Source organism: Coloeus monedula (assembly GCF_965178545.1).
Source record: "Coloeus monedula genome assembly, chromosome: 10".
NCBI classification, from domain to species: Eukaryota; Metazoa; Chordata; class Aves; order Passeriformes; family Corvidae; genus Coloeus; species Coloeus monedula.
In genome coordinates this window covers 214,978-230,371 of record NC_138790.1, presented here as the reverse complement: position 1 = coordinate 230,371, position 15,394 = coordinate 214,978, and the positions used below count along the sequence as shown (strand labels likewise).

General features: G+C 45.0%; 1 protein-coding gene across 5 annotated transcripts in view; it reads left to right on the top strand.

The window, feature by feature from the left end:
- DGKD (diacylglycerol kinase delta) overlaps positions 1 to 15,176 on the top strand; it is a gene marked incomplete at its 5' end in the record, with an annotated part of 58,413 nt that extends 43,237 nt beyond the window's left edge. For all 5 annotated transcript variants that reach the window (XM_082288226.1, XM_082288229.1, XM_082288228.1 and 2 more), the window contains 13 exons: positions 554 to 650; positions 941 to 1,051; positions 1,790 to 1,886; positions 2,644 to 2,751; positions 2,852 to 2,965; positions 3,340 to 3,474; positions 5,913 to 6,064; positions 6,806 to 6,917; positions 7,084 to 7,176; positions 7,519 to 7,638; positions 7,979 to 8,096; positions 9,343 to 9,473; positions 10,583 to 15,176. In XM_082288226.1, coding sequence (XP_082144352.1) covers positions 554 to 650; positions 941 to 1,051; positions 1,790 to 1,886; positions 2,644 to 2,751; positions 2,852 to 2,965; positions 3,340 to 3,474; positions 5,913 to 6,064; positions 6,806 to 6,917; positions 7,084 to 7,176; positions 7,519 to 7,638; positions 7,979 to 8,096; positions 9,343 to 9,473; positions 10,583 to 10,672 — 1,478 coding nt within the window. In that variant the 3' untranslated portion in view covers positions 10,673 to 15,176. The remainder of the gene's footprint in view (positions 1 to 553; positions 651 to 940; positions 1,052 to 1,789; positions 1,887 to 2,643; positions 2,752 to 2,851; positions 2,966 to 3,339; positions 3,475 to 5,912; positions 6,065 to 6,805; positions 6,918 to 7,083; positions 7,177 to 7,518; positions 7,639 to 7,978; positions 8,097 to 9,342; positions 9,474 to 10,582) is intronic.
- Between the last annotated feature and the right edge of the window lie 218 nt (positions 15,177 to 15,394).

Genomic DNA, 15,394 nt, shown 5'->3' with positions numbered 1-15,394 from the left:
ACATGATGCACAGCAACTTCTCCCCATCACTGTGGCAGTATCTTTCCATCTCTTCCCCCAAATAATTTGTTCAAATTGCTCCTTCTGGAAGCAGATAATTTCCTTTCTCTCTGACAAACCTACTATTTGTGGGTCACCAGTTAATAATTTAAGAGGCAGGAGACAGTAATTCTTGAATAACTTGGGTCATAGCTTTACTCCTACTTCTTTTTCTCTATTCACTGTAGCAGGGATATTGTGTGTCTCGCCCTGGAACAAAAAAGCTGCGGCAGAGAGTACACTCCTATTTCCCTTTTCTGTGTTTCTGTACAACTGTGCTGCTGGCCTTAGGCAGTTCACTGTCAGTCAGAAACCCTGCTGGCAGCCCCAGAAACCCTTCTCCTTGTCAAAAGACCTAACCTCTGGAGTGAAAGAAAGCACTAATGCTATTTGCTTTCTTCATGAATGACAGGGAAGAATGTATCAACTCTTGTTATCTCATCTTTTGGATTGAAGTTACCTGTTTTCTGCTTATTATTCATCATGCTCTTCTCCATGGTCAATTTTCCTACAGATATCCGTGCTGGAATGTCAGGTTCTTTGCCTGGGAGCTCTGTCATCAGCCGATTGTTGATCCATGCTGATCCCTTTAACTCTGAGCCTGAAAATCTGTGAGTGTGCTCAGGAGCTTTAAGGGAGGGAGTGGGTGTTTGCAAACAGACCTCAGCAGAGAGGGGCATTAGTTTATAGACCAAACTAATGGACTGCAGCAGCCTGGAGTTATGTAAATGGATCCATATGCTGGACTCCAGGGATTAAGGATCAGTTTATGGAGTTACACATGCAGTGACACATCTGACACGGTTGGGCTTGGTGGTCTTTTCGAGCCTAAATGATTCTGATTCTGTGTGAGATACGCACCAAATGGTACAAATGGAAGTTTTGTTTTTCTGTTTGGCAGTGAATATTACACAGAGAAGTGTGTCATGAATAATTACTTTGGAATTGGACTGGATGCAAAGATTTCTTTGGACTTCAACAACAAACGTGATGAGCACCCAGAGAAATGCAGGTGGGTTTGGTTTTGACTGACCTTTGGATTGATGCCAGAAGCGACTGAACCACTTGGTGCTTTTGAGTGGTTTTGAAGCTGGTTGTATACAATGTGCTGAATAGGTGTATTGTCTCCATAATGCTTCTTCAAGGCTTGAAATCATGGTGGAAGCGATTAGTTACTGATTTATTACTGATTCATTATACTGTAAGGTATTTAAGTAGCTACATTGGTGCAGATTTAGCACATTGGTTCTATTTATGTCATCTCGCTCACAGATTTTTCTCCTGGGCTTGCTATTTAGCTATGAGAGAAGCACATTTCAATTCTAAATGCCACAGAGGCTGGTTGATCCTGACTCAGTACAAACCACAGGTTTGGCCTTTTGAATACCTGAGCAACTACAGGATGCTTTGTGTAGCCTGGGATTGGCTACATTTGCTGTATATGAGCTAATACAACCAAGCACTGTTGATGTCCTGGTGTATGAGATGGACAAGTTCTGTGCCAGGGCAGTCTGTGTATGTTTCTGGTAGTGTCTGTTACTCATGCTCTATTCCTACCTGACATTTATTTAAAGGGAAGTAGTTTCCCAGCACAAACAGTGACCACTTGGAGTGCTTCACCCTTTTTGAAGCAAAGCACCTTTGTGTTTTAGGATGTAGCAGGTACCATTTCAGTGTGAAGTTTTTATTTCTTCTTAGTGAAAGGGTAAATGTCTGTGCTGACTTCTTCTCTTTTTATTTGCCCTGTTAGAAGTCGTACTAAGAACATGATGTGGTATGGAGTATTGGGGACCAAGGAGCTGCTGCACAGAACATATAGAAACCTGGAGCAGAAGGTCTTGCTGGAGGTGAGGGATTAGCATGCTCTTCTGTTCCTAAGACTGGGATGCCTAATTCCATCTCCTTCAGGCACTGTGACTTTGGCATGGTGATTTGACTTGGTGCCATTTGCCTGCCTGAAACAATGTATTTGCTATATGTCACCCTGAGCTAACTAAAAGTGGCTTTTCTTGGTTCTGGAGCATAACTTGTATTCTCAGCTCATGAGGGAAGAAGTGTCTTCCTGCTGGAAAGTATTTGCTGTTCGCAACACAGTGTTCAGCATGGATAAGATTGTTATATTACATGTGGTATCTCACATGAACACATCACTTTAGATGGTGGGTGCAGTGGAAAGCTCTGAATTTAACAGTGCTATAACGTGCATCCAACTGGAAAAGAAGTATTTTTGTATAGGTCATGTACAGCATAAACAGGTAACTTGCAGGAGGAGACTCTGATCATATGGATGTTTCAGGAGTTTTATTCCCCTTTCTTGAGGAATAAATCAAGAGGCTTTGCCAAGGCTCTGAGGTGTGCCCTGTTCCTGTTAGAGAAACAGAAGCAACGGTATCTCTCTAAAATCTGTGTCTGCCAGAAGATGTGTGGCTCGTGAGGCTTGAGTGGATAACTTCTGCTCTTCTAGGCCAAGAATGCACAGGACAAAACCTGAATTAATGTATTACTAAGATGGTGCAGGCTGTTTCTGTTCACAGAGCATGTGCTCTGGCAGGAGGGTCTCTCTCTTGCTGGGCTGAGAGTAGTGTTGCCTTCGTTTCTGTGCAGTGCGATGGGAGGCCAATCCCTCTGCCCAGTCTCCAGGGGATTGCTGTACTCAACATTCCCAGCTACGCAGGAGGCACCAATTTCTGGGGGGGAACCAAGGAAGATGATGTGAGTATTCTCTAAGGCCATCCAAAAAATGTTTCTACTTAATGTTGCTCTCCAACAGAGCTGTGCCTCAGCCGAATTCTCTCTCCCTTGTATGTGGCAGACATTTACAGCCCCTTCCTTCGATGACAAGATTTTGGAGGTGGTAGCCGTGTTTGGTAGCATGCAGATGGCAGTGTCACGTGTGATAAACCTACAGCATCACCGGATTGCACAGGTATCAGCTGCTTTTTGTGAGTTCTTCCCACCTGCCCCACTCTCCAGCTGGTGACTTTGTAAGGCTCTTCTTTCTGCTCTCTCTGGTCCATGGAAAGAGCATCCACCAGGGCTGGAAATGGGCATGCTCAAGAGACATTTGAGTATGGAATTGTTTGCTAGCATTCACTGTAGTAGGAGTTAGACCAACAGCTCAAATGCGGGGTAGTCCAAAGACTGCTTAAGGGTGAGGTGTGCCCTGCTGCTCAGACATGTTTCCCTCAAGTAGCACCAAAGCTACAGCACGTGGGGTGGGGCTTTGGAAAGACAGAGATTGGCTTATGCTTTTGGAAAATCAACATTTTAGAGCTTTTCTTACCCAGTCACTCCTTGCAGTGCCGGACAGTAAAGATAGCAATCCTTGGAGAAGAGGGAGTTCCCGTACAAGTGGATGGAGAAGCCTGGATCCAGCCTCCAGGTTACATTTGGATTGTTCATAAGAACAGGGCACAGACCCTCACCCGAGACAGGGTAAGAGCATCTTGAATGCCCTGTGCAGTACACATGTGTTTTGATGTCACATATTTCTGGAGAGCGTGGCAAGGGCCACATGTGAATATTATCTTTGTGAATGTAGGAATGTTTTGTTACACACCATAAACCTTTTGGGAAAGAATGTGGTTAAACTTTCATTCACCACTTGGGAAAGGGCATAAATAAGATTCTCTATGCAAGCTTATTTTACTTCCTTTTCTAGGTGTCTTATGACAGTGTTTCTTAACATGCTTGCATGCTGTTTTTCCCACAGGATGCCTGCCTCGCCAAGTGCTGTGGATTGTCTAAATTCAGACGGTCAATGTTTTAATTTCTCATTGTTGTTCAGTATGTGGCTTATACCTCATTGACCATGTAAAGCAGCGTCTTATGCCTTGTTCAGAAGTGTGTGTTGGTCTCATCTGATAATTTTCAAATACATCTGATGAGTACCAGCAAATAAGGAAGCCTTTTTGCTCTTTTGCTGTATGACTGAGCAGTGGTAAGACAAAGGAAAGGATAAAGACCTTGCTGTGGCACAGACAGGCTTTATGATTCCGCCTAACTCTGTAACTGTCCGTGCATAAACAGTTCAGTTGATAGCAGCTCTTCATACTTTCCAGGGTAACACCCCTTTACCTAGCTTCCAGAGCAAATCAAAGTCCTCTGCAAAGGACTCACCTGCTGAATCACAAGAGGAAGGAGTACAACAAAGGGAAAAAGGGAAAGCAGCCTGGTACAGGCCTGAGGCACATTGCCTGGCAGGGAGTTACAAAGATGATAGTATGAAAAGAAAGCAAAGGTGGGCATACAAAGCCCCTGTCATGGTAGGACAGGGCACTGGAGACCTCTTAGCTGGGAGAGCAGTGGGTGTTGATGATAAAACCACAGAATGGTTTGGGTTGGAAGGGACTTTAAAGGTCATCTAGTTGAACCCTGTGTCTTGGGGCTGGACACCTTCCACTACACCAGGTTGCTTAAAGCCCCATCCAGCCTGTGGTCTAAATGTTGCCAGAGATGGGGCATCCACCACTTCTCTGGGCAACCTGTGCCAGTGTTTCATCCCCCTCATCGTATAAAGTCCTGCCTTGTATCTAGTCTGAATCTATCCTCATTTGAGCTCAAAGAGAGTCTTGTCAGCTATGATGTGAATGTTGTGGAGAGCAGACAGGAATAGTGCACACCATCTTTTGTGAAGGTTAAGAGAGCTTCTGCAGCATCACACTGACACTTGGAGGGAGAGTGCTTGAAGGAGATAGCACAAACAGCATGAGAGAACAGGATTGCTGCTGTAAAAGGTAAAGGGAGGGAGAAAAGGAGAGGCAACCTATGTATGGGCATGGTGGGAAAGGCGATGGGAAGCACAAGAGATAGAGAGGACACAGCAGTCCCTTTGTGAGTGTGCTATGTGTTGGACCATCAGAAGCCATAGCTCTGATTGTGCCAGCCCATTCCTAATTGCCTGCCAACTTGGTTTTGCAGTCATGGAATTGCCACTGAGGAAGAAGTTCCAGTTTTTCAGTTGCACACTCAACTTTGTCTCAACTTATTCTTGTTTTTCCTGCTGTCCTTTTGATGGTCATTGCATGCCCCTGCTTTCACAGAGCAAACCTGTCCTATTCAGCTGATGAAGGGGGGTCCTCCCTTCATGCACGTGACCATGTACCTTTGGTAACATTTTTCAAATGTGATTTGGGATATATAGTTTCCTAAACCGAAGATGGAAAAACTCAAATTCCCTTATTTGGCCTCATCTGGACCACTGAAGAGTCATCAGCAAGAGTGAGATCAGCAGGTAGCTTGCACTATGCTGACAGAGCCTGGTTTTCCAGTATGAGGGGCAGTAGGGGAAGGGAATGCTTTACCACAGGGCTCCATAGTTTTCATTCTCACCATATACAATATTGATTTTTCTACATGGGATCTGTTCTCTTCTTCCTGCACCATTAGCTGCTGCCCACAGGAATATCAGTAAGGTTGCAGATGGGACAGGTCCTAGCTCCAAATGCAGCTGCTTAGCCCACCAGTTCCTAGGGAAGCCCAGTTTACGTCCAGATAAGAAGGAGCCTTGACCATTTTTCATTTCAAGCTCTGAAGTGTCACAGTAATACTGAAGTGGGAAGGTGATACAGCTGCTCAAATAAAAGGCTGCTACCAGTAGGGAATTGTTGGATTTTGCTAGTCTGGTCCTCAGAATTGGCCCAGTAATTTTGACTAAAACTGTGCTTAAGCAAAAATTCAGCCAAGGCAAGCATGTGACCTGGAAAACTCCATCCCAGCCAGCTAGTTAGTGAAGTTATAAGCAACTTAACTACTGGGCCCTGCAGTGAAAAGTGCCTGTAGCAGATCTACATGTTTTACAGGCATAGGCACAGTCACTGGGTTTTTATAGGAGCTTTACAAGGGACCTTATAGTTTGCTTGCTGTGTTTTTAGGCATTTGAGAGCACCCTGAAGTCTTGGGAGGACAAACAGAAGTGTGAGTTGTCACGACCCTCCTCTTTCTCTCTGCAACCAGAGATCATGTCTGAAGAAGAATCCACCCAGATCATCCAGTTTGGTCAAGCTGCAGGTGCTCTGATCCACAGGTGTGACTCAACTTGCTTTTGGATGAATAGAGCCTCCTTTAGGACCTGAAGTTCTTGTCCTGCTTGCTGTTTCTGGAGATGTTCTTGTTCAGTCTTACCTGCTGCATTACTGGTCCATGTCACTGGGAGTAGCGTCATTCATTGTTCAGTGTCCCAGCTGAACGAGGACTGAAGTTCAATAAACTTTCTTAGGCCATTCTGAACAAAAAAATGTTACTTTCATGAGCAAACATGGATCCTTTAATTCTGAAAGAACCTGTTACCTTTGAATATAAATTAATTTTTTCAGAAAAGAAAGAAAGGCCTCTCAGGGAGATCAGATTACAACCTGGGTTCTTGTAACCCTGATGCCCAGCAGAAATTTTTGTACAAAGCCCAGAATGTATGCTTACCTGCTCATCCTTTAGTCAGGCTTCTGAGAGAAAATTCCCAGAGTCATTAGAGAAGGCTGCTATAAGTGCAGCTGCCTTTCACATCACTCTGGTCATACTAAAATGTCTGGGTTGTATTTCAAACTGATCCCAGTCTGTGTGCAGAACTGAACATGCTGTGTCTGTGAGAGCTGCGTTTCCTTGCCTGTGCACGCTCAGTGTGACAGGAGGACTGGCCTGCCTTGCCAGAGGCTGTGCCCCTGCCGTGAGCTCGGCTCGCTGCTCGGATGGGTGTTAAAATGGGATATCCAGTCAGGAGAGATCTCCTGCTTTGAGCATATGCTGATGCAATCTGTAATTCTCTCTTTAGCATTCGGGAAATAGCTCAGTCCTATCAGGACATGGAACAGGAGCTTGCCCATGCTGTCAATGCCAGCTCCAAGTCTATGGATAAAGTCTACGCTAAATCCAAGTCTACAGAGGTACTGCACTCACTTGGCATCTCCCATTTTGTCCTTGCTCCATAGCCCTTGGTTTTCCATTCTGCTTGACCAAAAGTAGGCCTTGCTAGTCTAAGACTTCTTCCTTTTGACTGCTCAGACCTCTGCACTTCTAAGCTTAACTTGTGCATGAATTGCTTCCCTGCAGGGTCTGAACTGCAGCCTTGTTGTAGAGATGGTGAATAATGTCAGAGCCCTGCACAATGAGACAGAGCTCCTGCTGGCGGGCAAGATGGCACTGGTAAGGAGCACAAAGCAAGAGGAAAAAGCAGCCACTCACTTTCTCCCCTCTCCTCCTATTGCCTTGGCCTAGCATTTTGCTTGTCTTGGACTCTGTAAGTCAGTTTAGATGTTAATCATCCAGAAATCATTTGCTACAGAAGATTTTGCTTCATGGGCATGCTGTGGAGCCTAGAGCTCAGAAAAGATAAGAATTGTTAACTTGGTCTGGGCAGAGTGCCTGCTGTGCACTTCCTTTCAAAAGGAGGAACTGCTTTGTTAGTGAGGAACTTCAAGGCAAGGGCCTGGCTGTGTGTTCTACCATGTGGCTTTTAACTCTGCCTTCCTTCTATTCCTGATCCAGCAATTAGATCCTCCACAGAAGGAGCAGCTCCAGGCAGCCCTGGCAGACATGGACCTCCAGCTGAGGAAACTGGCAGACATCCCTTGGCTGTGGCAGCTTATGGAGCCCTGTGATGAGGAGGTGAGGAGGATCAAGGCTATTTTTCCCTAGCTGTTCTCTTTTTCCCTAGTTGGCTGTGTGTTTGACTTCTGTTACTATGTGACTGATGTGAGAAATAATTATTAAGGAAGAAACTTGAGTCCCTAGGGCTAAAGAAATTAATTTCCTGCTAAGATCCCTTGCCTAACGTGGGATCAACTTTCTCTGCTTCCTTTTCTGGCCTGATCAGAACGAGCTTATGATTTTTTTTTTTTCCCTTTCTTACAAGATCATGGAGCTGAGCTTGACAGTGCTTGTTGCTCTTGGTCCATTCCAATCAGTTTATGATTGTGTGCTTGATTTTCCCTTTCTGTTCTTGCAGAACCAGATGCTGGATTATTCTAAACGCAGCCGCAGTGGCAAATTCCGCCTGGTGACCAAGTTTAAAAAGGAGAAGAACAACAAAAATAAGGAGACTCACAGTAGCGTGGGATTGCCGGGTACCAAGTCTGCTCATTCATTGTGTCTTTTGTCACATCAATGTGGTCACACCACTACCTTTTCTTGGTCTGTTTCCTCACACGTCCTCTCCTTCTGTTTCACCTGCATCTGCCTCTTCTTGCAGGTCTAGTCGATCTTTTTCATGTGGCAGAGTAGCTTATTGTTCCCTTCTGAGTCATGGTCCCCCTGTACCATGCAAAACATTCCTGAGCAGGAAGTACCCTCTGAAGAATTCTCCTGACACTGTACAGATTTTCAGGGATATTTCAGAGGGTGCTTAGGGAAGTGAATTCGAGGATTTCGGCATTTTAAGTATAAAAATGACTGTGGGGCCCAAGTCCACATAACTCCGGTCTTTTCACTGCTTGTTCTCTATGATACAGTAAATGATATTTTTCTCATTGATTCACCTTCAGGCTTTAATCAAGTTTCCTGTCTAATTGGCTGGGGATCAGCATCACCACAGGTGCTCCCTGACCTTTAATCCTATTGGTCAGTAGATAAAAACTGGCTATGAATCAACAAATTGCCGTTCAAGACACTTTCTCTCTAAATTGGTGTAGTTGATTTTTGGTTTATGCTCTCATTATGAAGGCTTTCTTCCAAAATTCAGAAGTATGACCTGTTTTGTTGGCTTTTGGGTCCTGTCCTCTGCCATGGAGTTGTGGGTACAGTCTCCTGTCTGACGGGCTGGTGTTCATTCGCTGTCTCCCAGAACTGGGAAACTGTATTATTCTCTTATTTAGAGACTGTGCAAGAAGGTGGAAGTCTAAACACTTCCTCTCTCCCTCAGACAAGGGGGAGAGAGGCTGCCATTTTGTTAACTGAGCACAAGTGGTTGTACATGATAATATGCAAACTAATCTGTGCTGTGATTCTCCATCATATATTTTACAAATCTGTTGTTTTGTACACAGAATTTACACAATGAATTAACTGTTCTTAAACATGGGGGTAAACTTTAAAAAAGTTATGCCCATCAAAGGATAACCCATCCCATCAAAACAAATACGCACTTCCTCCTGGCTGTACTGCAGCAGGCCTCTTCTTAAGAGAATGTCTCTTACCTTTTTTTGCCCTTCCTCCTTCATTCGAGATTGAAGGTTGTGCTGCCCTCCCCTTGGTTAGAGGCTGTGGTCCTGCTTGCCCTCCTCCTCTGGCACTGAGTGCTGTGGTGTCCTCATCTCTCCCTGTCTCCTGGGATTCTGGGTACTCAATGCACTCCTGCTTTTCCATCTCTAACAGTTCACCTCTGGGGAACGGAGGAGGTTGCGGCGTGGCTTGAGCACCTCAGTCTTTGTGAGTATAAGGATATCTTCATCCGCCATGACGTCCGGGGCTCTGAGCTCCTACACCTCGAACGGAGGGACCTCAAGGTACTTTCATGGTCAGCTCATGAGAAATAGCCAGCTGCATCTGCATGACTTTCTGTGCTGAATGTGCTTGGAGGTGGTCTGCCTGCTGTTCATTCCAGGTGCCTTGGCAAGATGGACGGGTTCACTACAGCCTCATTTTATTTTCTCACCGTTTCAGTTCACCTGGTTTTTAATAGCAGGGAGGTAGAAGAGGTGGTTGAGGGACCAGCCGTCTAGTTCTGCCACAGCTTCCTGGAGATGTGATGCAGTCCAGCACACAGATTGCCAATAGTGCTCTTGAGAGTCTCTGTTTTTAATGGTGAAGTTTTTCTCAGCTACTTTACCATCTTTGCAGCAGGTGCTCTGATGGGAAGATTTGGTTCTCACTATGCAGCGACTGGACAAATAGATCATCACACTTTGTTACAAGAAAACATGATTGTGCACTTTGATGAGGCTTATGAATGGAGAGAATCCTTTTTTATAGTGCTTAGAAACCACATTGCACAACTTTTCTTCTCCTCACCAGGAGACATTGTTTCTACTGAGAGAAATTGAAAGTGGTGGTTCCTTGCATGTGCAAGAGACTTGTGTCATCATTCTGGTGACTTGCATAGAGGAGGAGAACACTGTTTTTTTTAAGCAGTGCATGGCATTTGTTCAATGCCCCTTGAATCTTTGTTGTTTTAACCATCTTCCTCTGGTGAGGTTTGCTGTAACCTGTGTAGCTGAGCTCTCTGCATGTCATCCACCTACAGCCTGTGTTTGTTGCATGGTACCCAGTTATCAGATGTGACTGGTTAGTTCTTCCTGCATGTTTTGACTACTAGTTTAGGTCCTTGACATCTGTGTCCTCTTTCTGTTTTCTCAGCCTTTGACAGCCAAAGCAATTTGTGGTTCTGGCTCACAGTCTGCAGTTGTTTCTCTGCATTGCTCTGTGCCCACTCTGCATTCCTTAGTAGCTTTTTGACATGTGGTTTGAGGCTCTATATATAACGGTCAGGTTTGGAATTTTTCTGGTTGGTTTCTTCCTCTCTTTGTAGCTGGCTGACTAGTTCATAACCATTGCTTGGCCACCTGGAGTTTCCTTCTGCCTTTCTCTTAATGTAAGGTTTTCTTTTTTCTTCCAGGACCTGGGTGTGACCAAAGTGGGTCACATGAAGAGGATACTGCACGGGATCAAGGAGCTGAGCCGGAGTACTCCTGCCAGCGAGGCTTAGCTTCTGTTTTCACAGCCTGTGTCTACCATTCCCCCTAACTGCACAGCAGTCACCTCACAAAGCAGATGTCCTCACAACTGTCTCTGCTGAACAGCCAAATTTTAGCTGTTCAGAGCTCATATCAACCAAGCATGGTGCTACTTCTTTCCTGTGGGGTATGGCTGCACCCAGTGGAGAGGCACCTCCTCTGCGGTTGGCAGAGCCTCCTGGAGAGAACTCACTCGCTGTTGGAAGAGCCATGTCCTCCGACGTGGGAAGTTCTGGTTCCAGGGACAGTGCAGGAATCCTGAGAATTGCAACACAGCTACCTTTACTGGTTAACTTCATCACAGTAGAATCATTCAGGGCAAAAGATATATTGGCCAGTCTTAGTTCAGGAGCATCTGACAGTCATTTCAGACCCAAAACTTTCCTGCTCATCTGCGTGTCGCACCTGTATTTAGCGTATTTAAGTGGGACAAAGCCTTTCCTTGTGTCTTACTAATCCCTTTTTAATGCGTCTGTAGTTGTGTGCAATGTGCATCCAAAATTGGAAGCCAGTACAGGCCTCTTCCGATGAATATCCAGTGATTCTCACTCACTCATGCCTTTGCAGCAAACAGTGCACGTGGTTCAGACAGGGTCTGCACCAGCTGGTGGGGCCTTCTGCTGGGCCATCTCTCCTCTTCCAGCCAGGGGCAGTGGTACAACCTTTAGGTTTTCACAAAAAATGTGGTGCTGAGTCATCACGGACAATTGTTCAGAAATTCCTGGCAGTAAGAAAAGAAAATTCTGGAGAGCCAAATGGTTACAGGGGATCAGCTCTGACATTTGTTCTGAATTTATCTTTGGGAGACCAGATAAAAGGGAGGGAAAAGCTAATGAGCTGTTTGGGCTGCACAAGAAGGGAGATACTGGACAACTTACTTCATCTTGGTGGAGGCAGCAGCACGACTGTCAATGGCCAGGTGTAGCTTCCTGCCCATTTAGTGCCACTTCTGTGGCCATAAACACGAGAGCTGTTTCTTTACTTCAGCTTGCAGTGTAGGAAACTATTTCTGTCACAAAATACGTTATTTGTGTCTAGTACTTGGATCTTTTCACCTGTCTTGGTTTTAGTGGCTTTTGCACCTTGCTTCTCTTTCTTGCTGCCTTGCTGCTTCACTCCAGGGTGATACAAAAGACAAGGGTAACTCAGTTCCCTGGGCTGTACCCCTAAGAGGAATTCCTTATGCTGTCAAACATTGGGGCTCCTGTAAGAGCACTGAGAGAAAGAGGATTGTTACCAAGTAAATGAGCATCATAATGAAAACTGGAGTGTGTTGATACATTGCCTTTGGTACCAGCTACAGTGAAGCATGGAAAAATTAGTGCCTCTGAATCAGAGTTTCTAGATGGCTGACCCCAGCTGGATGGCTGTTAAAGCCCAAAACCAGCATGCATAGTTTATCACTTCAAGGGGAATTTGGCAACAGTCATTGCTGTGAAACTCGAGAGACAGCAAGAATTTTTAATTACTCTGTCATCTTCTGTGTATTTATTTTTTATTTTTAGAGTGGCACCTGTCTGACTATGGCTGCAGACAGAAAAGGCCACATACACAGTGGAATAAAAGATAATTTGCTGAGGACATCATTCTTCATTTTTTACATGTAAGGATTTTTATCAAATTGATATCACTTCTCTAGTCTAATAACTATCAGTCAAGTTAGTTTATGTAAAGATTTGGCAGCTTATAAAGGCTCTGGGCTGATTTTGTTTCAGCTGGGCAAACTCCACTGAATTCTCTAGTATTTCACCAAGGGTAATTCTGACTCTGCCTGTCTGTTCTAACCAGACACGTTCACCCATGTGTCTCCTCTCAGCCTGGCAAATGACAGCGTTTGCTCATGAGAAGGTAAAAGAAGACTAAACGTTCTTGATCCAGCTAGAAACACTAATGGTAGAAAGACTCTGGGGCCTGAGCAGGAAATATGTCCAGCCTTGCCCTGAATTTATTTCTCCTATCTATATGTTGGCAGTTGCTTCCATAGCTGTATTTTTTATCAGTACAGACCCCCTCTTACTATATTGAATTCCTGAGGTATCAGGTAAGTAAGAATTGCAGACATACTGTATTGTCCCACTTGCTTGTTGAGGCACAGACCAGTGTCTGGATGAAAATGAGGAGAAACCTCCTTAGGAGAGCCCCAGTATGCAGCCATCAGTGGTGGTGTGCAGTGACCTCACAGTGTGTGCATCCCACTGCCTGTCCCAGAATTGTCCGTGGCTGGGACATCCATGTGCCTTCCCAGGAGAGTGCAGTGGGGGGGGTGAGGCAGGTGATAACTCTGGGAAGAGGTGAGATCTGTGTTTGTTCCTGTATGTAGTGAAGGAACTGTTCTTGCTGTGGACTTTCCCCAGGCAGCCTCATGGTTAAAGATGCATGAACAATAAGCACTTGCTTTGCTTGCATAATCCCTGAGGGATTAAATTCTTGATTCCATAGAAACAGCTCCTCTCTACTCTTCCTGCCCAGAGCAACAGAGGAATCCAAAGAGTTTTTACGTTCAGGTGTGTTCCTTAATTCATGCCGTATCTATCAAGACCTCATGGCCTTTAGCCATCTGCATGAGTGATGAGGCCTGGACAGACCCATCTCGTTTCTTTTGATCTGTGTGTCAATCATTTTTATGGTCTGTGTGTCAATGCCTTCAGATTCTTTTTGTGCACATGCACATTTATCAAAGGGTTGACAGCCACTATATTCCTGTCTATTACTTACCGGAGGCAGGGAAGGAGTTCTACCTTCTTTTAAGAGCTAGAAAATGGGATCTACATTTAACCTGAGTGCCTTTGAATATTTATTAAGGTATAGATCTAAAAAACCTAAAAGGGTTGTAGTTCCGTGTGTCTCACTGGGAATAGTGCAGATTTCTGTTGCAGAGATTTTTGTGAATAGATGAAGACAATTTGTGTTGAACATCAGTGAGAGCTATGTGCAAAGTAGGGAGCCAGGTAGAACTGGCTACATTATTCTGAGTTTCTCTTCTGGCATCTGATAATTTTTTGTGGGAGAGAAACTCAGGAAAGATAGTTAGTAAAAAACCTGCTGCTTTGCCAAAAAGAGACTGTCCAGCAGTGTCAGGAACACCAGCCTGAGAGAAGCTAGAACGGCACATATCACACAGGTGTTCAGTCCCTGAAGAAATGCAACTCCTGTGAAAGCTGTGCGACGCCTTCTGTTTGCATCCCTCACCCCTGGCAGTGGCTGCAGTGAGCTGGGCCTGGGGTTTCTTCTGCTTGGAGGAGGCTTCAGTCCGTTCTCTCACATTCTGGCAGCATCGTGGGTATTTAATGGCAGGTTCTGAGGAATGATGTTCAGGCTAGGTGAGATTGCATGCAGTGGAGGCTGGAGGGAGGTTTGGCTGTTGGCAGTGCCCTGCCCTGGGCTGCCCTTGGGCGGGCTGGTACAACCTCTCTGTTGTAGCTCGTGGGATGTCAGCAGGAGCCAGCACGGTGGCCAAGGGCAGCTGTGCCACTGGGTGCCTGGAGGTGCTGGCCTGGCACCTGGGAGCCTCCAGCACTGCCAAGGCCTTCAAGTGCCAGTGCTGCAACTGCTTCTGCACCCAAATTGTATGGAAAGCTTTGTTCATTGTTTTAGTGTTATTTAAAAATGTGCATAATAGTGATGTGATTTATAAAACAGGCTGTTTACAAGACTTATTTTGTATCTTAAGGTGTGTGTACTGTCAAAAGAAAAAAAAGGAAAGGATGAAAAATGATGTTTTTCTACAACTGTCAGCAGTGACTGTGTGTCTGTATCATTGCCCAGCGACCGTCGTTCCTCAGGGGTCTCCCCACCATTCCTGTGATCCTATCAAAAGTGTTGGGAAGCAAGTGAATCCCTGTACAGTCTTGGGAAGAAGGTTTTGTGCCTTAAGAATGGGACCTGCTTCCTTCCTATTTATTTTGTTAATTTATACAGTGATTGCCATGGAAATGTCTCTTGTATTTTTTTTTTGTACATAGTTTACTTGTTGTAAATATGTTTTTGTTGTATATAAAGTAAACATGTTTCTGAGCTTCCAGTAAGGATTCTCTGTTACTGATTTCATTGTGAGAGGGCCACTGTGCCCGTCTGGTGGGAACCAGCTAATAAAAACCTGTGCTGTGATTAAATGGCTTTATCCTGGCTTGCATCAGAAGTTCAGAGCTGTTCCTTAGAGAGGAGTGAAATGGTAAATTTAAGTGTTGTAGACTAGTTTTGTAGCATTTTTTGTGTTGGTTTAATTGGCATGGAGTAGAGGACATTAGGTAGTTTAATTTTTTTTAGCTGTCTTGCAGTGAACAAAAGACGTTTTAAATGTGGTGCTTCTACTGGTGCTCATCCTGATCATAGCTCTGCTGGCAGCAAACCCACAGCTCGATGGGAAATGTGAGACTCGGCAGGGCTCTCTTGGTTACCCCTCCTCGGGTGGCTGTTCCTGGCCACAGTGCTGCGGTGCCAGGATGAGACAGGAGCCGTTGTTCTCTCCTCCACCTCGGCCTCTGTGCTCTCAGTTTATTGCAGGCAGTATGTACAGTGACTGAAGAAAGTGAAAACGCATTCACAAGAATGTGGGAGAAGTGAATTTTCTCATGAAATGTAGAAACTGAATGCCATAAATGACACCTGTAAACTTGAAACTAAAAAATCTGGAGGTGTTCGGGTGAGCAGTCCATGGAGGGATTGTGACAAGCTTCTCTTCCATCTGTACAGAT